Genomic DNA, 26,784 nt, shown 5'->3' with positions numbered 1-26,784 from the left:
GGTTTCACTGAGCTTCCTCAGGGAGCAGCACAATGACCGTGACCTCAGCAGCTTCCATCTCACTGGGGCCCTGGCTGGGGCCCTGGCTGGGGCTGGGGGTAGAACTGGCCTTGCTGGGCCTTGGGCTCGATGCCATGGTACTGTAAGTCTTGCTGGAGCTGGAGCCCGTGCTCTGAGTTGCGCTCAGGGCAGCCTCTGTCTTACTAGGTGTCCCACTCTGGTCCTGGGTGACCATGGTTTTGCTGACATCCTGGGAAACCTGAATCTTGCTGGAATTTCGGATCAGTCCCCAGCTCTGGTCCTGGGGGACATCATCCCTGCCTGGTCTCCAGCTCTGGTCTCGGGCAGCCTTGGTCCTTCTGAGTCTCTGCCTTGGGCTCTGGGTACCCTTGGTCTTGGGCCTCTGCTTTGGGCCCTGGGTGGCCTCTGTCCTGCCAGCCTTCTGGCTCTGTTCTGGGATAGCTGCTGTCTTTCTGGAGAAGCACCTTTGACTTTGGGCAGCTGGGGTCTTGCTGGAGCTCTGGATCTGGTCCTGGGTGGCCTCAGCCTTGCTGGGCCTCTGCCTTCTCTCTGGGGAAGCTTGGGTCTTCCTGAGGTCAGGGCTCAGGTGGTCCTCGTTGACCTCAGTGTCTGAGGATGGGGTCTTCTGTGGTGAGGAGACAGAGGGTGTGGCAGTGGTGGTGGGGCTGCTCCTGTATCCCCGGCAGATGGTGGACATGGTGGAGTCTGAGGTGGACTTGACCCTGTCTGGGAAGGGAGTGCCAAGAGTATCCATCAGGCCTGCCTTACCCTCCCTGGACAGCTCGAGGAAAAAGGGGCTTCCAGGCGACCCCTACCAGAACCCCAGTGGCTTTGTACATCCAAAGCCGCAGTTTTGCCCACTCACACCAGCCTGGCCTCCTCACAACCCTAGCTCTGAGGCGGGCCAGGCTGTGACATGAGCCACTTGAGCCCCTGCCCATCCCTGGACCCCTCCACTCCAGCAGGGCCCTCGCCTGTTCGCTCCTCCCAGCGCCCAACGCTGTGCTCCCTTTAGCTGCTTGAGGTCTTGGCCTCTAAGGGCCACCTGTGCTCAGGCCTGCTCGACTCCCTTCTGGCTGTGTCCGCCTGTTGACTTGGGCTCACTACCCAGGGAAAGGACTGTGCCCTTCATCCCTGTTACTGTTGCCAGGCATAGGCCGGGGCCAGGGCACGCCGTGAGGTTTGGGGATTGCCCCGAGTGACAGGAAGGAGACAGCACTGCCATTCTCCTGCCGAGGGGCTCTGGAGCAGCCTTCTGAGATTTTCCCTTTTGTCCCTTCCAGGCTGGTGCCCAGCAGAATTGCGGGTTGAAGCCCCTTGGACATGAACAGGGTTCAGTCCCAGGCCGAGGGGGAAAGAGAAAAGGATAGGCCTAGAGGGGATGAGGCAGGAGTAGCAGCAACATAAAGAGCCCGATGGAGAGACCAGTGTCCCTGCTCTGTGCTGGACACTGTCCCACTGAGTCCTCACACGCCCTCCATGAGGTTGGGACTTCTACTCCCACTGTGGAGTCCCCTGCCCAAGGTCAACAGCAGAGCCCAGGTTCACATCCCTTCTCACCCTGACCTTTAACCTCACTGCTGTTTTGCTCTCCTGGGCCGAGCAGGAGCCCAGGGACTTACAGCGGAAGATGGAACCTGAGGAGGTCTGGTCGAGGTAGCCTTCTGACAGGGATGTCACCTTGTGAGAGGCAAGCTCCTGGGTGTCCTATGGCAGAAAACAGGCTGGGCAGTTGCAGATTGGGAAGCCCTTGGGCCAGTGGCCACCTCTCTGGAAGGCCAGCAGGCCCTGGGGATTGTTCTCCCAAGCTTAGAGCTCCTCGCAGACACCAGGGTGGGGCAGGGTGAGAACACAGGCTGAGACTGCAGGAAGGGGAGTGGCCATCCAGGAAAGGAGGCCTGCGAGGGGCTGCTGGCCTCCATTTTCTCTGCAAAACGAACACGTTAGTTCAAGTGGGAGACAGGCCTCTGTAACTGTAAAGTGCTGTGTGCTGGGGCGCAGCAGCGACGGCCGAGGAGCTGTTCATGCTCTAGGCACGTCTGGACCACCTGGCACATCCAGAGGAGGACAGGTCCCCTGCTATGACCATCTCACAGACCAAGGCTTCTAGCATCCAAGTAACCTGCCCAGCCACTCAGCTGAGGAGGAGAGAAGCTGGGTTTGACTCCAGCCCTGCTGGACATCTCCCTCAGACCCTTGGCTGCTGGCCGCCTCTACCTGAGGTCACACCCGCAGGTGGTGAGGACGGTGGAGCAGGTGTCCATCCCATAGGCCCTGGGCTCTGAGCTCTACCAGATTCAGCTCAGCCTCTTCCTGAGGGAGGGAGCCCACAGTGAAGTGGGAGGGGTTCTGCAGACAAGAGCTTTGTATTTTGCCTTTGTTCTAATGCAAAATAGAAAAAGGGAGTGCCAGCAGGGGCAGGGGTAGGTTGCCTTTGGACGTAAACTTGATGTCTGTCGGCAGCTGACTAGAGGAAGAAGTTTTGGGATGATCACAGGCACAGGCTGGCTCTTGTCCAGCGTCTGGGGAAGGAGCTGGAGAGGGAGGCCGGCTACTTGTCCACTTACACAAAGAAAAGGGGAGACTCCCTATGGTGTTAAGAATCAGGGCAACCTGGGGGGTAGTGCTGAGTTGCAAGGGGGCTTAGGATGTGGCACAAAGTGGCACTGGGGAATGTGTTCTGTGTTGAGCTAGGAAATGGTGTCATGGTGTATTTAGTTTGTGAAAATTTATCCAACTGTTCACCTATGATTTTCACACTTCTCTGTTTACATTGCATTCAACAAAATGTTTTCAGAAACAATTTAAAAATAGGAAAAGGCTGGCACAAGTGGCCAGGGCATCCGCAGGACCTGTGGGGTGTGTGCAGGCCAGGTGTGTGACACCTGTCTCTGAGGCCGGCCTCTTTACCAGCCTCCCTGCAGGGACAGTCCTTGCTGGTGCCAATCCCATCTCAGAAAAGCCAGCCTCAGCCCCAGACCCCAGGGCCCCAGGCCTTGGTGAAGGGCCTGCTCACCTCTTTCTTCTCCTTTGCTTCCTCCTCCTCCTTGGCAGATGGGGCCTCTGCTGGCTCTACCTGCAGTGCCTGGGGGGTGGGCTCCGGCTCTTTGGAGCTCTCAAACAAAGGCTGGTCCCACTTCCACGAGAGCAGCAGGGCCTTGGCCTTCTCGCGCTCCAGTTCCCGCTCCCTCAGCATCCTGCCAAGCCATGCCCCAGGGTCCTGGGTCAGCCTCTCAGACTCCACCTGCCATCCCCAAAGACTAGGGTGGAGACCCTAGGAGGTGGAGGGGCAGAGGAACCTGAGCCCCAGTCAGTCCCCAGTCTCAGCTCCTGGCCCCTGCCCTAGAAGCTTACCCCACAACGTCCTCCAGGTTGCTGGCCCGAGGGCCACTCTTCCCCATCTGCATCAGCTGCAGCCTGGCCAGTTGGGCCACCTGGCTTTGAAGCACTTCCTCCACTGACATGCCCGGGAAGAGGCTGGTAATCAGTGGGAGAAGCTGCCGGGAAAGGGGTGACCAGAGCCAGGTGTGGGCCAGGGCAGGTGGCAGAAGGCCAATGCTGCCCTGCCTTGCAAAGTCCTACCTGGCCCTTCTCAGGGCTAAAGAGGGGTTTCACGAATTGTTTCTAAAGGGCGGGAGCTTTTTACTCAGAAGGACAGGAGACGTGAGGAAGGGACCAGTCCCACAGGGAGCCCTGATGGTGAGCCAGCTGGGGCTTCTGGAGCGAAACAGAGGTGGTCTGACCTCTGAGCTGCAGGACTGGGGCAAGGGAGCCTTCTCTGAGCCTTGGGGTCTGCATCTGTAGATGGGGGTGATGGTAACTCTCTGGTTTGGAGGGAGGCAGAAGCCTGGAGGGAGTGGCAGGGTCGGTGTGGTCAGAGCACAGCCACTCTTAGGCGTGCTCCAGCGTTACCTGCTCATGGCCAGCCGTGCAGGTTTCATTCAGGGACAGGAGGACCTTCAGGGCGACCAGGGTGCTGACTCCGGAGCCCACCCACCCTCCTCACCCAACAATAGCCCACCTTTGGTTGCTTGGGATTCAGGAGCAGGGCAGTGGCAACATCCTGACGGGCTCCAAAGATGTCCTGCAGGAGCTGTCGACTCTTGGCCCTGTACACGTAGTACTGGGCCTTACAGGGGTTGTGCTGAATGGCCGCTGAGAAGTGGTTCTCTGCCTTCTGGAACTGCCTGCAGGATGCAGTGGGCCCCGAACTGCCATGAGCATCACCTTCTGAGGGGAGATGGTGGCTCCTGGGCCCCACTGAGGAGATGGGGAAATCTAGGGGCTCTGTTCCCCCACTGTGCCCTCTCTTCCTCCTGCCAGCCACACCTCTGGTGGGCCCAACACTTAGATGTGGGTATGAAACTCCAGGGTAAATGAATATTTTTATGATCTTGGCATAGGAAGGAACTTCCTGAGACTATCGTAAACCCAGCAGCTGAAATTTAAAAAAAATTAATTTGATTATGATTAAATAATTCCATATTACTGAGTAGCAAAAGTGCCACAATAAAAAGCAATATATAAAGTCTGGGGCATAGCTCAGTGATAGAGTGTCTGCCTGGCATGTTCTAGGACCCGGTCTCATCAATACCCAGACCCTGGGGGGAAAATATATAGGACAAATTATTTTTCCAGACAGCAGGCAATAAGCTGATTCTCTTAGCCTACAAAGAACTGTAATAGTAAAAAATTTTGCTAAATAAGCAATTTAAACATTTTTTTTAGTTGTAGATGGACACAATACCTTTATTTTGTTTGTTTATTTTTATGTGGTGCTGAGGATCAAACCCAGGACCTCACACGTGCAAGGCAAGTGCTCTACCGCTGAGCCCCAGCCCTAGCCCCTTAAATAAGCAATTTAATAGCAAAATGGGTAAAAGCTTTTGACAAGCTATAATGGCCGAGAAAGAGAGACTGGCCTGCAATAGTAAATAAAGTATTTAAACATGCAAAGTAAATAATCTTTCAGAGAGTTTTTCGTTCTTTTCTTTCTTTTTCTTTTTTGCCTAGGATTAGCAGAATTGAAGAATAATTTTAATACCCTATGCCAGGGAGGTGAGGGGAAATCAAGGTACTCTTTTCCTGAGGGAAGTTTTTGTTGGTTCACTGTTTTTGGAGAACAATATCATAATATCTATCAAAACTTTAAAGATGGGCTGGGGCTGTAGAATGCTTGCCTAGCATGTGTAAGGCACCAGGTTCAATCCTCAGCACCACATATAAATAAATAAGCAAATAAATAAATGTAGGTATTGTGTCCATCCACAACTAAAAAGATATACATTAAAAAAAAAAAAAAAAACTGTGGGTGCACGCCTGTAATCCCAGCAGCTTGGAAGGCTGAGGCAGGAAGATCGCGAGTTCAAAGTCAGCTTCAGCAACAGTGAGGCACTAAGCAACTCAGTGAGACCCTGTCTCTAAATAAAATACAAAATAGAGCTGGGGATGTGGCTCAGTGGTCAAGTGCCCCTGAGTTCAATCCCTGGTGCGCCCTAAAAAAACAAAACAAAAACAAAAAACAACTTTAAATGTTTAAGTTCTTTACCCAACAACTTACTTTCCAGTAAACCAGGCTACAGCTTTTACTAGCAGGAGAGCCTATGTCCTGCTTGCTCACTGCAGGACTATTTCTAATTAAAACCTGAAACAGCCCGAGTGCATGTCAGCAGGGGTTTTTCTGAAGCCACCTATCCACCTCCACAGCAGGGGTACTATGCAGACAATGGAAGAGAAGGAAGTGACACCACGGAAAGTCAAAGGACAGACAGTGTGGGCTGGGGACGAGGCTCCTGGGAGAGCGCTGGCCTACACAGTGGCCCTGGGTGACCCCCAGCACTACAAAAAGAAAAAGAAAAAAACAAAGCAGTTTCGCATGTTTCCATTTCAGAAAATCCACTAACTGTTAGCATATGCCTGGGAAAAATTCTGGAAGGGTCGTTATCCACCTTAGCAGGGAGCAGAGCTGGAGGGAGGTGGGGATGATAACTCACATTTCAAGTTATATGTTACTATTTAAATTTTCCCACCACATCAATAGACTTAAAAATAAGAACCATATGATCATCTCGATAGATGCGGAAAAAGCATTCGACAAAGTACAGCATCCCTTTATGTTCAAAACTCTAGAAAAACTAGGGATAACAGGAACATACCTCAATATTGTAAAAGCAATCTATGCTAAGCCTCAGGCTAGCATCATTCTGAATGGAGAAAAATTGAAGGCATTCCCTCTAAAATCTGGAACAAGACAGGGATGCCCTCTCTCACCACTTCTGTTCAACATAGTTCTCGAAACACTGGCCAGAGCAATTAGACAGACGAAAGAAATTAAAGGCATCAAAATAGGAAAAGAAGAACTTAAATTATCACTATTTGCAGATGACATGATTCTATACCTAGCAGACCCAAAAGGGTCTACAAAGAAACTATTAGAGCTAATAAATGAATTCAGCAAAGTGGCAGGATATAAAATCAACACGCATAAATCAAAGGCATTCCTGTATATCAGCGACAAATCCTCTGAAATGGAAATGAGGACAACCACTCCATTCACAATATCTTCAAAAAAAATAAAATACTTGGGAATCAACCTAACAAAAGAGGTGAAAGACTTATACAATGAAAACTACAGAACCCTAAAGAGAGAAATAGAAGAAGATCTTAGAAGATGGAAAAATATACCCTGTTCATGGATAGGCAGAACTAACATCATCAAAATGGCGATATTACCAAAAGTTCTCTATAGGTTTAATGCAATGCCAATCAAAATCCCAACGGCATTTCTTGTAGAAATAGAGAAAGCAATCATGAAATTCATATGGAAAAATAAAAGACCCAGAATAGCAAAAACAATGCTAAGCAGGAAGTGTGAATCAGGCGGTATAGCGATACCAGACTTCAAACTATATTACAGAGCAATAGTAACAAAAACAGCATGGTACTGGTACCAAAACAGGCGGGTGGACCAATGGTACAGAATAGAGGACACAGAAACCAATCCACAAAACTACAACTATCTTATATTTGATAAAGGGTCTAAAAGCATGCAATGGAGGAAGGATAGCATCTTCAACAAATGGTGCTGGGAAAACTGGAAATCCATATGCAACAAAATGAAACTGAATCCCTTTCTCTCGCCATGCACAAAAGTTAATTCAAAATGGATCAAGGAGCTTGATATCAAATCAGAGACGCGCCGTCTGATAGAAGAAAAAGTTGGCTACGATCTACAGTCGGTGGGGTCGGGCTCCAAATTCCTCAATAGGACACCCATAGCACAAAAGTTAATAACTAGAATCAACAAATGGGACTTACTCAAACTAAAAAGTTTTTTCTCAGCAAAAGATACAATAAGAGAGGTAAATAGAGAGCCTACATCCTGGGAACAAATCTTTACTCCTCACACCTCAGATAGAGCCCTAATATCCAGAGTATACAAAGAGCTCAAAAAATTAGACAATAAGAGAACAAACAACCCAATCAACAAATGGGCCAAGGACCTGAACAGACACTTCTCAGAGGAGGACATACAGTCAATCAACAAGTACATGAAAAAATGCTCACCATCTCTAGCAGTCAGAGAAATGCAAATCAAAACCACCCTAAGATACCATCTCACTCCAGTTAGATTGGCAGCCATTATGAAGTCAAACAACAACAAGTGCTGGCGAGGATGTGGGGAAAAGGGTACACTTGTACATTGCTGGTGGGACTGCAAATTGGTGCAGCCAATTTGGAAAGCAGTATGGAGATTTCTTGGAAAGCTGGGAATGGAGCCACCATTTGACCCAGCTATTCCCCTTCTCAGTCTATTCCCTAAAGACCTAAAAAGAGCATGCTACAGGGACACTGCTACATCGATGTTCATAGCAGCACAATTCACAATAGCTAGACTGTGGAACCAACCTAGATGCCCTTCAATGGATGAATGGATAAAAACAATGTGGCATTTATACACAATGGAGTATTACTCTGCATTAAAAAATGACAAAATCATAGAATTTACAGGGAAATGGATGGCATTAGAGCAGATTATGCTAAGTGAAGCTAGCCAATCCCTAAAAAACAAATGTCAAATGTCTTCTTTGATATAAGGAGAGTAGCTAAGAACAGAGTAGGGTCGAAGAGCATGAGAAGAAGATTAACATTAAACAGGGATGAGAGGTGGGAGGGAAAGGGAGAGAGAAGGGAAAATGCATGGAAATGGAAGGAGACCCTCAGAGGTATACAAAAGTACATACAAGAGGAAGTGAGGGGAAGGGGAAAAATAATACAAGGGGGACAAACGAATGTCAGTAAAGGGGGCAGAGAGAGAAGAGGGGAGGGGAGGGGAGGGGAGGGGAGGGGGGATAGTAGAGGATAGGAAAGACAGCAGAATACAACAGACACTAGTATGGCAATTTGTAAATCAATGGATGTGTAACTGATGTGATTCTGCAATCTGTATATGGGGTAAAAATGGGAGCTCATAACCCACTTGAATCAAATTGTGAAATATGATATATCAAGAACTATGTAATGTTTTGAACAGCCAACAATAAAAAATTAAAAAAAAAAAAAATTTTTCCATGAAAGTGTCACTACGACAATAATCAGGAAGAAAATAAAAGTATTTCTCGCCGGGACTTGAAAACTAAAATTGACATTTAGGAGAGAAGCAATCCCAGCAGGTGGCTTCCTGCAGGCTGGCCCGCACGCACGCCCGCCCCCCTCAGACCCGACTGGCACCTTCTCTTCTCTTCGCAGAAGCCCATCTTCTCCTGCAGCATGCCCATGCGCATGTTGGCGCCCTCGTCCTGCGGGCTCAGGGCCAGCGCCTGCTTGTAGTCTGCCTCTGCGAAGGCCAGGTTGCCCAGCTGGAAGAAGCAATCTAGAGTCCCAGGGTGGGAGCTGAGTGAGCCCCCCCCCAGGGGTGCCTGCCCAGCTGCTCCGCCCCCCTCCCCAGGGAGGCAAAACTGGTGGCTGACACCACCGAAGCTCTCAGTCTTCTTTGCACCCGGACGCCTTCTCCCACCTGCCTGATCTGAGAACTGGAGGAGACAGTTGTCTCGACATTTCCAAAGTGTGTCCCCAGGACACTGGGGATATCAAATGCTTCCTTCTGTCCCCCCACCCCCCACACCAACCCACCTTAGGGATGGCGCGGGGCCACTCACCGCCGCGATTGATGTAGAGGCCCTTCTCCTGCTGCTCCTCGCGGAGCGCCTTGTTGAGCAGCAGCACGCCCTCCTGGTAGGCGCCCTGCTTGTAGCAGTGCACCGCGAAGTCGTTGTAGGTCAGCAGCAGCTGGCGCTGTGCCTGCTGCACCATTTTATCCTGGTCGTCAGACAGCATGTCCAGTGCCTTCAGCAAGTCCTCCACGGCCCTGTCAAACTCCTGGAGCCTGCGGTATATGGTGCCTCTGGGGGGAGGGTGTGGCGGTGGCAGGAAGGGCCATGAGGGACAATAAACCCCCCTGACCAGCATTTGGTCTGGCAAACCACTGCCCTCCCTGGGCCTGCTGACCCATGACCTGTGAAGTTGGCGGGACCCTAGCTCAGGTTCTAGGTTTGTCCTGTGGACCTGCCCCCCCCCCCCCCCATTGCTACTCTGATGACCTGCCCATCACTGGTAATGTTGTATTTCTCAAAAATAGCTTCTCTTTCTTTCAGGAGGCCAGGTGTCTACCTGCCTCTATATGAAGGTGACACATGTTTTACATCAATCTTCAGGTGAGGAAACCCAGGCTCGAAAGCAGAGGTTAACTGGCCCTGAATCATGTGCGTCCCTGAGCAGCGTGACCCTCCCAGTGGGAACCAATCAGCAGGCCTGGGGCTGGAGGATTCCAGGGTAACTGGGAAGGTGCTGTCTGATCCTCCAGGGGCAGTGACCCCAGCAGGAAGCAGGGAAAACTGTCAGAGGGCCAATGGGGAAACTGAGACCATGTAGCAGGTCTACGGGAGGCAGGCCCAGGACCCCTCCCCCAGTACCGGAAGAGGAAGAGGCTAGGGTCCAGAGGGTTGTTCTCGATGGCAGAGTCGATGCGCTGCAGCGCCTGCCGCAGCAGGCCCTGCACTGCCAGGATGCCGGCGTCCTGGCGGGCCTGCTGGGCCTGGTCCACCATCATCTGAAGCAGCAGCTTGGCCTGCAGGTTCTTGGGATCCAGCAGCAAGGCGCTGCGAAGGTCCCGATAGCAGAGCCTGGGCTGCCAGGGGTGGGGTGGCATCAGGGGCACTGGGTGGCTAAGTGTGGAGAGCCATTCTCAAACGTGACTGGGCGACTCCCGGTTTGGGTCTGAGGCGTTCTGGCTGTGTCGGAGCTTTCCCGGCCCTCTCCTGATGAGAGAACCCGTCCGTGTGGGGGTGTGACTGACCACTGACCCCGGGGGCCCAATCACTGACCCTGACCTTGGAGTGCGGCCCCCCCTCAACCTTCATTGGATGGAATTCTCCCCTGAATTTCTTGTTCCCCAATAAAAGGCTACTCCCTGGCATGCTCGCTCTCTCTCTCCTGCTAGCCCTGAGTAATCCCTGCTGCCCTACGGGTGGTTCGAGGTTGGAGCCAGAGAGGGGAGCCGTCTCGGACCTGGTCATAGAAAAAGGTAACTGAGTCTGTGTGTTTTATTTCGATCTCTGCTAGCTAACTTTTATGCCAAGAACCTCATTAATGAAACCAATGTGCAGGCCGCATGGTGGAGCTAAGTGGAGCCCTTTCCTGCCCAGTGGAAGGGAGGGGGAGGACAGACCTCCAGGTGACAAACTGGCATCGTGTCATCCCTCCCTGGTGTCCCCCATGTTATTGTTTCATTTGGGAAAAGCTCCTCCCAGGCCTCATCCTTACTGACCCCTCTCGAGGTGTGACCCCACGTGAGGCAGGTCAGCCTCAGCATTTGTTGTCTCCTGTGAGCCTCCTCTGAGACGGAGGGGAGTGTGTGTCCTCTTGAAGTGACTGCCTTGTCCTTCTTATCCTCTCCTGCACTCCCTCGCAGGCTCCCTGACCTTTAAGCCCACGAGACCTCTGACCAAGAACAGATTCAGGTCTGGGTATGAGTGGAAAACAGCCCGAGGCAAATACCTTCTACTGGGTGTGCAGGTTAGTCAGTCAGTCAACAAACAATTCTAGCAGGCAGCTGAGGCTGGGTAGCTGGCTGGATGGCGAACAGGGCAAGAGTGTGGGTAGCAAGTATGAGTGGGGATGGGCGAACGACTGAAGCCAGGACCTGGGCTTTGAGCAGGCAGACCTGGGCCCAGGACAACACCGCTGACTGGCTTTGTGACCCTGGGAAGTCACCCCTGGGCTGCTTCTTCACCTACCTTCCTCAAAGGTGACTGCAGCCTTCAGGATAAACATGGGTAATGCTTAGAACAGGCCTATGAGCAGGCCCAGGCCACAGGAGGGACTGAACCCACCACAGCCAACATTTGGCAATGATGGCTAGTCTCACACCTTTGGAGGAGACTCCCCCTGAGTCACCTGTGGGACATTGGAGAAGTCACCTAATGCCTCACCGCATTCCTTCCAACACTCCCTCCAGAATTGCAGGCTCAGTCATCAGCCACCCAGGACACCTCCACCCGGGGAAATGAGGCAAACCCTCCTGCCGCCGCCACCTGTCCTTCCTTGCCTTGTTTTCATCACCCAGGCAAAGCAGAACCTGGAAACTTCTAGAGCCCGCCCTTACCCTGAGACTGCCCCAGTGATGCCCCGTCCCTTTTCTTTCTTTCTTTTTCTTTTTTTTTTGATGCTGGGATTGAACCCAGGGCCTTGCACATACTAAGCAAGTGCTCTGCCACTGAGCTGCACCCCCAGCCCTATTTTACTTTGAGACAGGGTCCCAAAAAGTTGCCGAGGTTGGTCTCAAAATTGGGATCCTCCTGCTTTAGCCTCCAGAGCTGCTGGGATTACAGGTGTGCACCACCTAACTGGATCTAGTGGTGGCTTCCGAAGTACTGTGGGACCTGCCTTGACCCCACTCCCACAGCCCTCCCTTCTTCCTCTTGTGGTGCCCAGCCTCTCCCAGGTTCCTGCCTGCCCCCCAGGGCCATCTCTTCCAACCTAACACTCCCAGCAGCAGCAAGAGGGTCTTGCTCAAGTCCACTGCCCCGGGAGTACCCCGTTGAGGCTCCTGCTGCTCTCAGGAAGACCTGGAGACCCCAGTGCCCTCTCATACCTCTAGTGCCCTCCTTCGTGTCCAGCACACCTCTCTACCCACCTCCTGAGACCCTATTTCCCTGGCCTTTCTCTGTACTCAGTCCCCATCCAGCCCAGCCTGTGGGGTGCTGGGAGGAAGAGTGCTTAGTACATGTTCAGTGAGGCAAAGGGAAGAAGGAAAGGAAACGGGGAGGAGCAGGGGCAGGAAGAAGGAAGAAGCAGTGCTGCCTTGTCTGACGGCCGAGGGGCCTGCAGCAGGGCGCTCTCACCCTCCTGGTCAAATCATTCCTGTGGGGCTGGGTTGTGGCTCAGTGGCAGAGTGCTCGCCTAGCATGCACAAGGCACTGGGTTTGCCCTCAGCACCACATAAATGTAAAATAATGATATTGTGTCCACCTAAAACTAAAATAAATAAATCCTATGTGATCGTCTGCTCAGGGATGTCCCCCTGGGCTGGGAGCTCCAGAAGGACAGCAACGATATGGGTCTCTCACCTTGTGGTCACCACAGAACCTGACACTGTCCTGGCACAGAGCCAGGGCTGAGTGATGATGGAGAACTTTCCAACTAGGCAGCTAAGTGGGCAGCACTGGTCAGGCCCTCTGCCAGGGAGGGCAATGCCGCAGTGCACTGTGGGGAAGGACCTTTGACCTGGCCGACAGCCTAGCCTCCTTCTGTAACCTTGGGGCATGCTTCAGGTTGAAAGCGGGGCACCTGCCCTGCCCGCGTGCTCTACCTTCTGGAAGAAGTTGTAAAGCCTGGCCCGGAGGATGTAGATGTCGGCATTGGTGGTGCCCTGCTTCACCTCCTTGGTGATGAGTGAGAGGCAGTCTTGATGCCGTTTGAGGGCCATGAGGCAGGCTATGCTGAGGGTGGAGGGCAAGAGGTGCTTGCTGTCTCAGGGGGAGGGCACAAGGGGCTGCTGGGAGGGAGGCAGGACACAGCTGGCACTCACCATCGGTAGCGGAAGCAGGGTTTGTTGGGCTGGAGCGTAGAGCCTTGAGAGAAGATGTTCAGGGCGTCCAGGTAATCGCATTGCTCATATAAGCACTGGCCCTGGGGACAGGGGTCAGTCAATGCTGCTTGCAACTCTGACCCAGCAGCACCCACCAGTTGGCAGGAGCAAAATTGGGGCAAAAGGGGAGAAACAAGAGATAAGACAAAGCTTTTTAGATCTGGGAGACTTTAAGAGACAGACAAACACACACACACACACATACAGATGCAGAGTTGGGGACAGAGAAAGAAACAGTGATTACTACACAGCTGGTGAGAGGCAGCAGCTCGGAGACAAGGATCGGAGAAACCAGGGGTGGAGGAGAACAGCTGAGCGAAAGGAATCTTTGGGGAGCCCTGGGCTAAGAACCAGAACTCGTCATCTCACTGGCACTAGTGAGTGTCCCCCTTTTGGATGAAGGAAAAGAAGTACAGAGAAATAAAGTGACTTTTCCTGAGGTCACACAGGAAGCGTCTATGAAGAACACAGGCTTCCAACAGACAGATTGAACACAAAGTTTGGGTGCCTCAAATGCTTTTTTAAGAACTGTAATTTGGGGCCTTTCAAAAGACAGCAAAGTTGTCAAAATGGAAAAAAAAAAACAGGATTTTGTTGGTGTTTTATAGTTTACTATTGACTTTGTTTTGAATTTTGAGTTGCAAATGAAGTCCCTACCATCTTTCAGTGCTTAGAGCCTTCCACCCTAGATCTGTGCTAACACTACAACAGCCACCAGCTGTATGTGGCTGTATAAATTAAATTTATCTGTATACTTTTTTTGTAATGTGGGGGCTGGAATCCAGTGCCTTATGCATGCTAAGCAAGTGATCTACCATTAAGCTACACCCCAGCCCAAATAAAATTTAAAATTCAGTTTCTCCGTCACAGTCGCCATATTTCAAGAGCTTAACGTTTCTAGGTGGCTGGTGGCTGCCATATTGGATGGTGCAGAGCAGACTGTTGTCATCATTTCAGGAAGTTCGCTGGACGATGCTGCAAAGCCCCCACGCCTGGCAGCAAGCTGCCTTGGAAGGTGAGAGAAACAATGGGTGGCGACACAGACACAGGGACTAGGAATCCCCAAGGAGACAGAACTGGTCGCAGGAGCAAGGAAAGCCCCTCACAGCCAGAGGGAGTGAGGCACCCGGGCTGTGAGGTGGAGCACCTGAATGTAGAGCACAAAAGCAAGCCGCTCCAGGTACTTGGGGTTCTCTGGCTGGAAGGAATATGCCCTTCGAAGATTCTGGGCTGCCGAGGAGAAGTCACACAGCTGGATGAAGGCCTCAGCCCTCCAGGCATAGAAGTCCACCTGAAGGTGAGGAGGTCCAGGCTGTGTTCCAGCCCCACCATCTGCCCGTAAGGGTAGGGAGTGGACTCTGCCTCCCCCAGGCATGACACCCAGTTATCAGCAGGTACTTGGTGGTCTTGAAGGAAGGGACCTAGCAGGGTGACAGTGAAGGGGAAGTGTGTGCCTGAGGTTGCTGGTGCCCACAGAGGCCCTCCTCTCACCACATGGGGATCCAGGTGAAGGGCACGGGAGAAGTATAGCACAGCCATCTCCCAGTCCTCTTGCTCCAGGCACTGATGGGCTCGCTGGTAGCTGCAGTGGCAGGAGAGTATAGGTATGGGGCTGGCCCTGACTTTGGAGCAGCCCCGGGCATATGGCTGGGTGGAAGGAGATCAGGTGGAGAGGCAGGAGGGGTAGATGGTACTAGGGAGGGCACTCTGGCATTTCTGGAGCCATCAGCCTTTTATTCACTGAAGTAGAAGGGCCTCATTACAGAGTGGAGTTCACTGAGGCTCAGAGAGAGACAGTAACAGGCTCAAGGTTGCACAGCATGTTAATGGTTGGGGGTGTGGGGCAGGAACCTGAGACAAAATAGTCACTCACTACTCTCTGACTTTGAGAGGCACCGTTAACTTTATGACCTTTGGTTTTATATCATCCAAATCCAGGAACACTTGGCTGGTCCCAAAGATGCGCTTCAGGGTTCCCTTTGAAACTGGAATAACCCGTGGCTTTGGGATGTCCTCTGAGGGGACCTGGTCAATTGCCAGAGCATCCTAGAACCAAGGGACAGCAGGCTGGAGCAGGCCTCAGAGAGGACCCCCACTTACCAGGTAGAGGAGAGTGGAAAGAGGGCTAGTGGTCCCCTGACCCTTAGGGATGTTCCTGCCTCTGTCCCTCTCCTATGGCAATGTGTGGGATCTGGGTCCTCATGCCCACACCATCCTCTGGGCCTTCCCAGCTCTTACCTCCTGCTCTCAGTACTCACAGCTCTAATGTCCCCAGCTCTGATCCTGCCCCAAGTCCCAGGCCATAGGGGTTCTCAGCTCCTTGGATGTCCTATGGGACCCTCAGGGCCAGCAGGTCACGCTGAACACCTCATTGACTTCTGTGCTAGGCTTTCCCACCTGGGCTAGGGCCACTTTCTCCACCAACCACCCAAGCCGGAGACCCATGACCCAACAGCTCTCAAGCCCTGTCTGTTCCACTGCCTCAAAATCGGTCAGATGGCTCCTCTTCTCTCGTCCCACGGTCTGGGCCAATGACGTCTTGGCCTGGACGCCAGCTCTGCCCACAAGTCATGAGCTCTCGGTTCTTAGCACAGAGGCCAGGGCCTCTCTAAGTTGCACTACTGGCCCTGCCTCGGCCGTACTTTAAGCCTCTCCTGGGAACTCAGCCCTGGTGTCCCTACCCTGTCCTCTGCCTTGGCTTTAGCTTCTCCCCCAGCCCGCACCTCGCCAGCGTCTTCCATGAGGCCGCTTGAAGGAGGGCACCGACTCCCCTCGCAGCCGGGACCTCTGGCGTTGCTAGGCACCAGCTCCAGGACGCCCGCAGGCTCCGCCCCTTGGCCACGCCCCCGCGACCTGAGGGCTGCTAGAAAATTTAACGGGGGAGGCTGAGGCCGACGGCAAGGAAGAAAGTCGCCAGGCTTCTGCAGCGAGGCAGGGCCACAGCGAGGGCATAACAAGGCTCCCGCCTCCCAGGTCGGTGACTGAAGAGGGTTCCGAGGGTGCCACAAGAACCCCACAGGGCCACGCTGACGCAGAGCCGCGGAACGCGCGGGGGCGACCCGACGCGCCGCCGCCCCGCACTTCCGCCCCTTAGAGGCTGCAAGGCCCCGCCCGGACTGGACGCCCCAGCGCAGGGGGCGATGCGATTGGCCGCAGGCTGGCTGACGTCGCGGGGCGGGGCTCAGGCCCTGAATGGGGGCAGCATGTCGGCGTCCGGCCTTTCGCGCTGGGGGCTGTGGCGGTGGCGGGCCATGAGCCGGCGTGTCTTGGAGCCTCGGTTCCCCGGGAAGCGGTGGCTGGTGAGTGGGGTGTGAGCGGCGACGCAGAGGATCGGGGCCCTGGCTCTGGCTCTGCCATTGTCTCCTGGGTAAAGTTCCCCACAACTCTTTTAAGTTTTCTTATCTAGAAAATGGACCCTTTTCTCCACGGGCTGCAGCCTTTCAGGAGCTCGGTGCCTGCACCAAGACGCGCTGCCTGCCCGGCCTTCTGGAACCCCCAGGGGTTCCTGAGCCCTTTTTTGGCGCCTCGTCCTCATTCGGGCCCTGCTGTTCATTTCCGTCCTCTGCTCTGGGTCCCAGGGGATGCTGTGCTGTCAGGGGTGGTGAGAGTTGCTGGCCTCAGTTTCCCTGGTGCTGCTCGCAGGTGGCTGGCCTGGGGAACCACGGACTGCCTGGTACGAGGCACAGTGTGGGCATGGCGGTGCTGGGGCAGCTGGCTCGACGGCTGGGAGTGGCAGAAAGCTGGGCGCGCGACCAGCGCTGCGCTGCTGACCTCGCCCTGGCCCCCCTCGGGGATGCCCAGCTGGTCCTGCTCCGGCCGAGGCGGCTCATGAATGCCAATGGGCGCAGCGTGGCCCAGGCAGGTGAGTTGAGGTCCCCATGGATGGGCCGGCCCTGAGGACACAGGTCGTGGAAAGTACCTGTTGAGCTCCAATTACTGCATGACTTGGGTACTTTGGGAGCCTCGGTTTCTTTCCCTTTGAAGTGGGGTTCTCTTTTGGCCCCTCCTTATGAGAACCTGCGTAACACACCCCTGTGCAGATAGGCAGTAAACAGGACCACTGTTTCCCTGTGCCCAGCTGAGCTGTTTGGGCTGACTGCGGAAGAGGTCTACCTGGTACATGATGAACTGGACAAGCCCCTGGGGAAACTGGCTCTGAAGTTGGGGGGCAGTGCCAGGTGAGGCCTGAGATGCTCAGGGTTAGGGTAGGGATGCTGACCTCCCAGTTGGGGTGGAGAAGGGCTTCTGTCCCAGTTCCCCAGGAATGAGTCACTGTGAACCCATCCTGGGCAGGGTGGGGTGAAAGGGTGCTGACCCAAGGAAGCACTAACTGCTGTCTCATATCCCTTGAAGGGGCCACAATGGAGTCCGTTCCTGCATTAGCTGCCTCAACTCCAGTGTGAGTCTGCCCTTTTGTCCTACACTGGGTGAGGGGTGGCCAGTGGGGTATGCCCAACATACATCACTAAAGCTCTCTGGCCCACCTCTTCCCCCCACAGGCAATGCCAAGGCTACGGGTGGGCATTGGGCGCCCAACACACCCTAGTGCAGTAAAGGCCCACGTCCTGGGCTGCTTCTCCCCAGAGGAGCAGGAGTTGCTGCCCCCATTACTAGATCGTGCTGCTGACCTGCTCTTGGACCACATCCGTGCACGAAGCCAGGGTGCCTCACCAGGCCCCTGACACCAATGGACACAGCTGCCTGCCTGATTGCTGCCCACAAACCAGCTGTGCCACAGAACTGCCATGCCCACCTGTGATGTCCACTTTTTATATAACTCTTCTCTGGGCTGTCCCAGGCCACTTGCAGACTTAAGATGGGGACTGCAGCTGTCTGGAACAGTCCATTTCCAGGATAGGGGTTTGGTCATTTCTCCGCGTGCCACTTGGGATGCAGGAAAACGTCAGGAAGACTAAACTTTTGGAGTTTTTTTAGAGAGCCAGAGGTGTGGGTCTGTAAGATTAAAGATGCTGGCTTGGAATCTGAGGCTTCCTCAGGCAGATCCCATCCATCCCTCTCCAATGGGGTGGGGACCACAGGAGTAGCAAGCAGCCCCCTTCCCAGGGTTGAGTGTGCATGCCTTCGCCCACTAAGGCCCTGCCACACCTTTCTTCAGCCCATTTTACATAAGGGGAGGCTGAGAGAGGTCCAGTCACATCCCTAAGGTCACATGGGTGCAGTCTGACAGAGCCACAATGTACACCCAGGGCTGGCTGCCACCTTACTGTCCTTGGGGCTCTGGCATCCTCACCTCAGAGACACTGTGTGCCCGGGAGGGCTTCATGCGGGTGACGTATGAGAGCTGTCTGAGGTCCTGGGGGTTGGGTGGGATGTGGACCCGGCGAGGCACCAGTCCTAGATCTCCTGGCTGGTAGGGTCTGATGCCACGCAGCTGCTGCAGCAGAGATGCCGCCTTGGGTGGCTGGCTGCTGGGCTGCCTGTGGGAAGGGACTTGGGGTCATTACCTCCACTTCACAGGAGAAGACCTTTGGCTCCTTGGAGAACCAGGCCTCTGGGCCAGGCCAGCTGAGGATATCCTCCAGAATGGGTCTTATGGCTGCCTCTTTTTATTTTGTTGTTGTTACTGGGAATTGAACCCAGGAGCATTACCCACTGAGCAACATCTCCAGCCCTTTTTATTTTTTGTTTTGAGCCAGGATCTCTCTAAATTGCTTAGGCTTCACTAAGTTGCTGAGGCTGACCTCGAACTTGTGATCCTCCTGCCTCGGTCTCCTGGGTTGCTGGGATTACAGGAGTGTGTCACCATGCCTGGCAATGGCTGCTGCTTTTGAAATCACAAGGGCTACCTGCTCACCTTTCCTTGGATGGGCCACCGGACTGGGGCTCCTGGACAGGACATGCAGCTGTCTGGGGTCTCAGGACCATGGCAGAGCTGAGCAGGGCCAGCAGTTGCTTCAGCATCTCCTTGTGCTGGAGCTGGAATACCACGTCAAAGGAGCCATCCTTTTCCTCTGATTGCATCTGCCAGAGGTGGGGGCGGGGTCAGGCCCACAGTGGTTCCAAGTCCCGCCTTCCTCTGGGGATACTTCAAATCCAGTGCCTATTTTCTCATTGTCCCCTCACTGAAATGGGATACCCATTCTCCAATTGGGAACACTGAGGCCTGAGGTTTCCCAGAACCTCAAAGAAGGCATTCAGTTCTTATGAGATCTCAAACGGATTTTGTGTGTGTGTGTGTATGTGTGTGTGCACTGAGGATTTAACCTAGGGTTGCTTTATCACTGAGCTACATCCCCAGCCCTTTTTACTTTTTATTTTGAGACACGGTCTCACTAAGTTGCTGAGGGTCTCTCTAAATTGCTAAGGCTGGCTTCGAACTTGTGATCCTCCTGCCTCAGCCTCCCGCATTGCTGGGATTACAGGTGTGTGCCAACACTCAAAGGGATTTTTGAAATCTATAGAATCAGAAAAGAACAGACTGGCCAGGAGTCTCTCAGGGAAAACAGGCCTCTCAGCTTGGCCCTAGCCTGGCCTCTTCCAGGTGGTCATACTCTTTGAAAACTGTCCTTCCACTCCTTCCTGCTGCCTCCTACTTTCTTGTACCTGCAGAATGTCCTGTAGGAAAATGGTGGCCCGGACCAGGCTCATCTCCAAGGTTTCTCGAAACTTCTGCTCCTCAGTCAGCTCCTGCTGCAGCTGCTGTACCTCCGCCTGCTGCTGCCCCAGCTGCTGTGTCAGCTGGTCTCTCTGGTCCCTGGTCCAGGGCGAGATGAGCCAGCAGCTTATCCCATTCCTGGGTTGTGACTGGCACCACCTGGGCCCTGCAATTTCTTTTTAGCCTATCCACACCCAGGCCTCAGCTGTCTGACAGACAAAACCTTGACGCCCCTATAGAGAGGGGAAGTTGTGGGCCTGGCCACGTGGCTAAATCGGATGGGCCAATCCTGGTGCCCACCTGCTCCCAACCCTCCATGGTAGGCACACCTCAGGGTCTGGTTGTCCACCTGCAGCTGCAGGAAGCTCTGCTTCAGTTCGTGCAGCAGGAGACGCAGCCGCTTGGCCTCGGTGGTACCCTGCTGATGCTCACGGCACTTCTCGGTCAGCAGGAGGATGATCTGTAAGAGTGGGAAGGTGGCCACTCCCAGACCCACCACAGGACTTCAGTTCACTCTGTACCCCCAGTTCTAGGCACGGCCAAGGCTTGCCCCCCTATACAGAGAGGCCAGCACCACTTCTGAACAGGAGCTGGGACCCCCCCCCCCCAAGGATGCCCTGTCCCCTCAATGTGCTGCTCTCCTTTATCACTTGGCTCCAGGCTGTGGGCACCCAAGGGCTTCAGGTGCCAAATGCAGGCTCACCTTCTGGTGGCCTCTGCTGCTCCTGGCCATGGCCTTCTGCGTGTTCTCCATCATCTCCAGCTGCCTGTGCAGCTCGCACTGGCTGCCCTTGAGCTGCACGTTCTCCTGCAGCAGCTGCATGCCTTGCTGGGACACCTTGGCCAGCTTCAGGGTCACAGTGCTGTTCTCCCTGATGGCCCGCTGTGTGGTCTCCCACATCTGGTTGGTGGCCGCTTTGCGGAATTCAGTGGCCACCAGGTTCACGCGTTGGATGATCTCTTTCCTCAGCCTGGTTGATGTGGGAGTGGAGGGATGCAGGCCCTGTGCTCCCCCTCCTCTGCAGGGGTCTCCAGAGCACCCAGGGCCATTAAACCCCTCTGGGCCTGGGCAGGAGGCTTTTCCCATCGACCCTCTGGGATTCTGGAATTTGAACCTTGGCAGTGTATTAATTATTACCTATTAAATAAATGTAACTTGAATCACAAGAAGTGGTAAAAGGAAATCCAGGACTTCTCCAGTCCAGCCTGAGGACTAGGGCTGGGATCTTACTTTCTCTCCCCTTCATAAGTCCCAGCCAGAGTTCTGGGAAGCAGAGGCTGGGGAGTCACTGGCCTAGTCCAGTCTCCCCAATTAGAAGCTGAGGCCTGAAGACTGGGATCTGTGGCCCCAGCGCGGTGCCCAGCCTACTCACCTGTCCTTGTCCAGCACCGACTTCTTTTCCAGGTTGTACACATGGTCCTTGTGTTCCATCTCCTGCCTCAGCAGCTGGTCCTCCAGTGACATGAACTTCTCCATGAGCTCCTCTTTCTGCAGCCGGAACTCCTCCAGGGCTGCCAGCTTCCCCACTGCCCACCAAGGACATGGGTCTATGAGGGGCTGCCTTGGACGACCTTGAGTGACGCCCCTCGGGGCTCCACCGTCCTGTCCGTGCCCCTCTGTCCTGCTTCAGCAGGGCGGCCCCCCGGCCCTGCACACTCCATGCCCAGTCTCGCCCATCTCTGGGATGCCCCCCTCCCCCAGTGATCTTGTTCAGGTTCCAGAAAGGCTCCCTTGGTCCTGTCCTGTACTCCCTTCATGAGAGCAGTGGTGACGCAGCAGCTGAATTGAGCACCTTTTCCAGGCCCAGCACTCATGCTGTCACTTGAACCTCATAACACCCCCTGCCAGCTGGGTGGTCTTGCAAGACTCTCCCCCTTTTCAGATGCTTCCTTATCTACAAACGGGAAGGGGGAGGATAGTACTTCCAGCTTCATAGGATTTATAGGGACCTTTGCGGGAGATACTGCGTGTAAAGTTGCACACATCTGCTGTTAACTCAAGGTAGCCATGTTATTCCCATTTCCCAGGTGAGAAAACAGGGTCCCAGAGAAGTGCTTGTCGCAGGCCACACATACTGTCAGTGGCAGAGCTGGGACCCAGCCGTATATTCCCTGCACCTGCGGTACGTGCCGCAGGCTCTAGCCAGTCCCCTCCTCACCAAGGATGATGTTCTCTGTGGTGAGCTGGTCCTTGGTTTCCTGGAACTCGTGGCGCACCTGGGCCAGCTGGGCCTCAAAGGCGTCCTTCTCCATCTCCTTTGCGAGCTGCAGGCTCTGCAGCTGCTCGTTGAGGTCTGTGATCTCATCCACGCGCTGGTTGAGCGTGCGCTTGAGGAAGGCCACAATCTCCTTCTTGTTATTAGCCAGTTGTTCAAACTCCTGGCGGAACAGCTTCTCCTGCGCAGCCAGCTCATCCCACTTCCGCTGGTACCTGGGGCCAGAGGAGGGCAGAGGTTCAGGGTCTGGCCAGGCAAGCCAGACCCCCAGGGCAGCTGGGTCCACTCTCCCAAGTACCCTCCAGGAAAGGGGCCCTTGAAGTTCCTCATGGTCTGAGTCCATCCCCATCTCCCACCGAGCCCCTGTGTTGGCCGTCAGGCCTTGGCGTGTTGCATCGGGTACATCACTAGGATGTGAGCCCTAGAGGGCTGAGCCATTACTTTGCTCATGGCTGTGTCCTCAACATTTGTGCCTGGCACTTAGTAGGTGTGCATTTGTGGAGTAATACTGAGTCCTCCCAACAGCTTATAAGGATGTAGATGTTGTGACGATGACACCCAATGTATAGAGCTCAGAGGATCGAGCAGCTCCTAGTTGGCAAAACCAAACTTGAACCCCAGTCTAACCTGAAAATTGAGGCTCTTGGGTGCAATGCCTCCTGCTGCGTCAGCCAGCTCTGCAACTCCTCAACACACCCACAGTTAAAAACCCACGCTCTACCAGCTGTCTACCTGTGTTCACCAAGTAAGTCCCAGTGTTGGTGGAGCCTTCTTGGCTCTGAGCCACATGGTCCTGTCTTTGGTGCCCTCCTGTAGGTTGGCTCTTGTCCCACTCGGTGGTCAAGATCTAATGACATGCCCTTCTCCTCCACTTGGCAGACCCTTGACCTCATCCACCTCTGTATTGTCAGAGACTGGAAAATAGTGAGCACCCAATAACTGTCTGATAAATGCATTTTCCTGATACATCCCGTCTGGTGTCTCAGCTCGAGGGAAGTTTGTAGCTGTTAAGACTGATTACTAGTTTCAAGTGGAATAATTGACCTTACTTGGGAAGTTGTAACTTTTCGAACCAGCATCCTTTGAATGGCTACAGCGGGAGGAGCGAGCAGATGGCTCCTTTGTGGAGTGAGGAAGCAGCCTGGTGTGGGGGAGTCAGACCAGGGCTGTCATCCTGGTGCCTCTTTTTCCTGGGAGTGGCTTCCCCTCTCTGAGCCTCAGTCCCCCAGTGCATGCAGTAGGAGTGCAACAGGACCTCTCTCAGGTCGTGAGGACGCAGTGATGCCAGCACAGGGCCCTGCGTGAGCTGTGATTATCTGCAGCATCACTCTAGGGAACAGCCACTGCCTACTTGTCTGTAAATGTCACCCTGAGGCTGGGGCTGGTGCCTCATAACTGGGAGGAAGCTCGATTTGAAATAAGAAAGGTGATGGGAAAATCAACCATCTCTGAATGCAGGGTTAGAGGATCCCTTCCCACCATCCTCAGCACACACAAAACTGGCCCTCAGATCCACTGTCACAGTTGTGGAGGGGACTCAACACTCTTCGTTTACATTTGGGGCGACAAACTGACAGCAGGGAGAAACACTGGGGCTTGGCAGCTGGGCAGAGGACACCACTTCAGGAGATGGGAGAAAGGGGACTGGCCCACCCACCTGTCATTCCAGTTCAACCTGCTCGTTAAACTCCACCCCTTTACAAAGCGCAAGATCCCATGGAATGGGCTGGTCTGGGGTGCAGCTCCGAGTCAGCCTTGTGGTCCTGGGACTCTGGGAGCTGAGATGGGGTAGGGGAGGGGGGTCCATTTACCCTTTTTTTTTTTTTTTTTTGCAGTACTGGGGGTTGAATCCCAGGCATAGCATGTTAGGCACATGCTCTGCCATTGAGCTACCTCCTCCTCTCAAAATTCTCAAAATTCTGATGTTTCCCAATGTTGGCTATTAGGAATCAGGCCTGGGGGAGGTGGGGTCTGTACATGCCATGGAGTCCAGAACACAGGGCTAGGCCCCCTAGCCAAGCTTAGGGGGGCTTCTGACCCAGCAGCGCCAGCATCCCTGCCACCCACCCACCCACCCACCGGGCCAGCCTGTCCTCCAGGTCTCGGATCTGGTTAAGGTAGAACTCCCGCATCTCCTCTGCCAAGGGCCCTTCCACGATTTTGATGGTCACCGTGGTATCCTTCTTGCCCTTCTTCTTCTTGACATCAGAATCCTTGCCTCCAAAAATCGCCTTCTTTTTGGAAGCCATGGCTAAAGGCAACCCTGTTCAAAAGCCGCACTAAGAGGCCTAGTGGTTGCTAAGGAAGTTAGGCCCATACATAGCAACAGCCTGACTAAGTGAGGCTGGGCTTAAAGGGCCCCTGCCCTTTTCCTTGCTGGGTGCCTATGTCCAGCCTCCCCTCCAAGGCAGACAGCATGACTGGGATCCTAGCCTGGGGTACCCCAGGCAATGACAGATCAGGATGACAGGCTCTGGGGTACACTTTTGGGTTCTGGGAAGACCTTTCCTTCCCCCAGTTGGAAATAAGTGATGTGGGAAATTAGAGTGGTCAGGGCCCTGGACACCACCAGCCTACCCCTCTGAGTCAATCAGAAGATGGAGGACCAGAGAGGGGTGGGACATCCTGTAGACCCCCCAGACTAGAAGGAGCTAGTCACCTGGCTCCCAGCCCAGACAGTGCCTCCCCCCAGGTCCCTAAGAAATTCTTGTTAGTGCAGCGACACCACAGTCTTTCTATTGGCTCAACCGAGTGGAGAGAGCGATGCAGTCTGGTAAGAAAGGGCATTTCACATTGGAAGCTCCTTGCTGGAACCTTGGGACATCCTTTTGTGGAGGCTGGTTTCATTTCTACAGTGCTTAGTGGAGATGGTCCATTTGTCCAATGCTGACCCCAGACACACAGGCCCATTTTATAGCTTTGGCCTGGGTGGTGCATCATAGGGGACGACAGCACCTGGGGAGGGGAACCAGCATTGATCTCAGCCAGTCATACCTGTTTGCTTGCTTGTGTCCCCACAGCCAGGCACACTCTGACAGTGGCCAGGCCATCCCTGTTGTCTCACAGGCAAAGGTTCCAGCTACAAAGGTCCCAACAGAACAGGTGTGGCCACTGTCCCAATATGCCCATCAAAGTGACAAGCAGTGGCAAAGGGCAGGAAAGGAACTTAGCGTGGATGTGCTGGGGAGAACAGATTCAGAGGGATGGGGACTGCAGATCTGTCTTTGAGGGACTGACGGAAACCTTGGGGTTTTACAGAAAAGGAGAAGAAAGGCGAGGGTGGTGCGCACATGGCTGGGAGTTGTGTAGCTAGGGCCACCTTGGTCTTTGTCTCAGTTCTCGTTCTGCATGGTGGCTTCAGGAAGTCCTAATCACCTGAGGGGGCCATCTGCTTCCCAGGAGGTGATTGCTCCACTGGGGGGAGGGCAGCCTCAATCCTGCCAAAGGGCATTGCTCCCATTTAGCAGGGAGATCTCACAGGGTGATATGTCTGCAAGGTTCTGCTGTTTCTGAAATCCAAAGTGACTGCAGGTGTTGGGCAATCTCTGGAGACATCCAGGTGCCACTCCAGGGGGTCTAGAACAGGACACTGTAAAAGCTGGCAGTTGACTGTCCCTGCAAAGCTTGAAAATATCTCTTGTTATGCTGTCCTCAGTCTTAAAGGAAGACAAGTTAGGTTAGGTCAATTTAGGGCCCATGAACCTCATATTCCACTTCCTGAGTGACTGGCATGCGTGCGGAGCTGAGCTGGTACCTGACCCAAAGTTTGAGGTAATGGAAGTGACAGACACGAGCTGAAGGCAGATATGCCAAGTTTTATCCTGTCATTCATTACCCATTGGTCATCTGACGACCCAAGTGAAGAGTCAGTGATTTTAGCAAAAGCAGCTCCTAATTCCATTCTGCCAGGGTTTGGTACCCAGTGAGAGATGGCCATGGCTCCATCTATAGTGGACAGGGAAAGTCCAGTAGTTCTGCAACTGTGGTGGTCTGAGCAGCTAGATCTTGTAAGCAGCGGGATCCTTGGAATGAGGGTAGGAGTGAGGAGACTTTGGGGCTCAAGCTTGGGTGCTGTTTTTCACACTGGTACGACCTTGGGCCTGAAATCTGAGCTGTACAGTGGGGAGACTATGCTGTAGACTGAGCAAGACCTTGTGTAGAAAGTCCATAGCACAGGATGTGGCCCCAGGTAGCGGAGGAACTGAGTAGTAGCCGCCAGCACTGCCATTAGCAGGGCCAGCCTGCCAAGCTCCAGGCTGCTCTGTGGGCAGCCTCTGGAATGTCCAGTCCTCCGGTACCTTCAGCCTAGTGTCTGTTCCCTGCAAGCGGGGACAGCCCTGGGAGGGCAAAACGGCCTGGCAGAGGGAAGAGGACCCACACTTCTGTGGGGCCTCCCCATTTGCACACATGCAATAGTCAGTAGACTGCCCAAAGCAATGCTCTCCCACACAGACGTGGCCCTCTTCTGGACCCAAGCAGCTCCCCCTGCAGAAGCCTGGCCAGTGAGGGTTCTTGGCGCTCCGTCTGCCCTCCCTGTGTTCCCCTCCTTTCCTTCCTCTTTTTCCTGAGGCTCATCACAAGGGGTGAATTCCCAGTGGTGGGGGCCAGCAATCCCCCAGGCAGCCTGGAGGCCATGGAGGGTGTCAGCTTTGAGAACTGCCTTCCCCTCCTTTGTCAGTGTGGGTCGCTGGGGTTGGGGGCAGGCAGGGCCTGCCTATCCTATAACTATAGTCACATTGCAAGAGTGACCAGCTGGGCTTCTAGGCCAGCCTTCCAGGTGGGAG

The 26,784-nt window shown here is 54.0% G+C and overlaps 3 protein-coding genes across 3 annotated transcripts; 1 reads left to right on the top strand and 2 right to left on the bottom strand.

Annotated features, from left to right (window-relative positions):
* Positions 1-4: 4 nt before the first annotated feature.
* Positions 5-15,909, bottom strand: Ttc16 (tetratricopeptide repeat domain 16). The gene is made up of 14 exons (XM_027935513.2): positions 15,850-15,909; positions 15,042-15,214; positions 14,660-14,750; positions 14,316-14,459; positions 13,109-13,209; positions 12,890-13,019; positions 9,993-10,207; positions 9,180-9,424; positions 8,752-8,893; positions 4,043-4,208; positions 3,376-3,518; positions 3,038-3,218; positions 1,644-1,728; positions 5-747 (listed from the first exon to the last, which is right to left on the bottom strand). Exons 1-14 carry the CDS (start codon positions 15,907-15,909, stop codon positions 5-7), a joined length of 2,619 nt encoding a protein of 872 aa, XP_027791314.2.
* Positions 15,910-16,334: 425 nt separating this feature from the next.
* On the top strand, positions 16,335-18,154 carry Ptrh1 (peptidyl-tRNA hydrolase 1 homolog). The gene is made up of 5 exons (XM_027945372.3): positions 16,335-16,467; positions 16,811-17,030; positions 17,247-17,346; positions 17,522-17,567; positions 17,668-18,154. Exons 1-5 carry the CDS (start codon positions 16,372-16,374, stop codon positions 17,848-17,850), a joined length of 645 nt encoding a protein of 214 aa, XP_027801173.1. The 5' UTR covers positions 16,335-16,371; the 3' UTR covers positions 17,851-18,154.
* Positions 18,035-24,249, bottom strand: Cfap157 (cilia and flagella associated protein 157). Its single transcript, XM_027945362.3, has 9 exons — positions 24,080-24,249; positions 21,944-22,215; positions 21,158-21,311; positions 20,488-20,755; positions 20,114-20,244; positions 19,733-19,883; positions 18,984-19,150; positions 18,420-18,606; positions 18,035-18,121 (listed from the first exon to the last, which is right to left on the bottom strand). Exons 1-9 carry the CDS (start codon positions 24,247-24,249, stop codon positions 18,035-18,037), a joined length of 1,587 nt encoding a protein of 528 aa, XP_027801163.2.
* Positions 24,250-26,784: the final 2,535 nt, after the last annotated feature.

Source organism: Marmota flaviventris, chromosome 13, assembly GCF_047511675.1.
Source record: "Marmota flaviventris isolate mMarFla1 chromosome 13, mMarFla1.hap1, whole genome shotgun sequence".
Taxonomy (NCBI): Eukaryota; Metazoa; Chordata; class Mammalia; order Rodentia; family Sciuridae; genus Marmota; species Marmota flaviventris.
This window is presented reverse-complemented; position numbering and strand designations above follow the sequence as displayed.

Excerpts from the sequence above, each read along its gene's own strand:
- Ttc16 (XM_027935513.2), bottom strand. The coding sequence starts at position 15,909 with ATGGAAGACGCTGGCGAGGTGCGGGCTGGGGGAGAAGCTAAAGCCAAG. Across the intron at positions 14,460-14,659 it reads TTCACCTGGATCCCCATGTG|GTGGACTTCTATGCCTGGAG; the intron begins GTGAGAGGAGGG and ends CCTCACCTTCAG. Across the intron at positions 8,894-9,179 it reads CCTCTACATCAATCGCGGCG|ATTGCTTCTTCCAGCTGGGC; the intron begins GTGAGTGGCCCC and ends CTGGGACTCTAG.
- Ptrh1 (XM_027945372.3), top strand. The coding sequence starts at position 16,372 with ATGTCGGCGTCCGGCCTTTCGCGCTGGGGGCTGTGGCGGTGGCGGGCC. Across the intron at positions 17,031-17,246 it reads GCGCAGCGTGGCCCAGGCAG|CTGAGCTGTTTGGGCTGACT; the intron begins GTGAGTTGAGGT and ends CCCTGTGCCCAG. Across the intron at positions 17,568-17,667 it reads TTAGCTGCCTCAACTCCAGT|GCAATGCCAAGGCTACGGGT; the intron begins GTGAGTCTGCCC and ends TTCCCCCCACAG.
- Cfap157 (XM_027945362.3), bottom strand. The coding sequence starts at position 24,249 with ATGGCTTCCAAAAAGAAGGCGATTTTTGGAGGCAAGGATTCTGATGTC. Across the intron at positions 19,884-20,113 it reads GTGGACAACCAGACCCTGAG|GGACCAGAGAGACCAGCTGA; the intron begins GTGTGCCTACCA and ends GCCCTGGACCAG. Across the intron at positions 18,122-18,419 it reads GGGCACACAGTGTCTCTGAG|ACCCACACCTCTGGCTCTCT; the intron begins GTGAGGATGCCA and ends TTAATCTTACAG.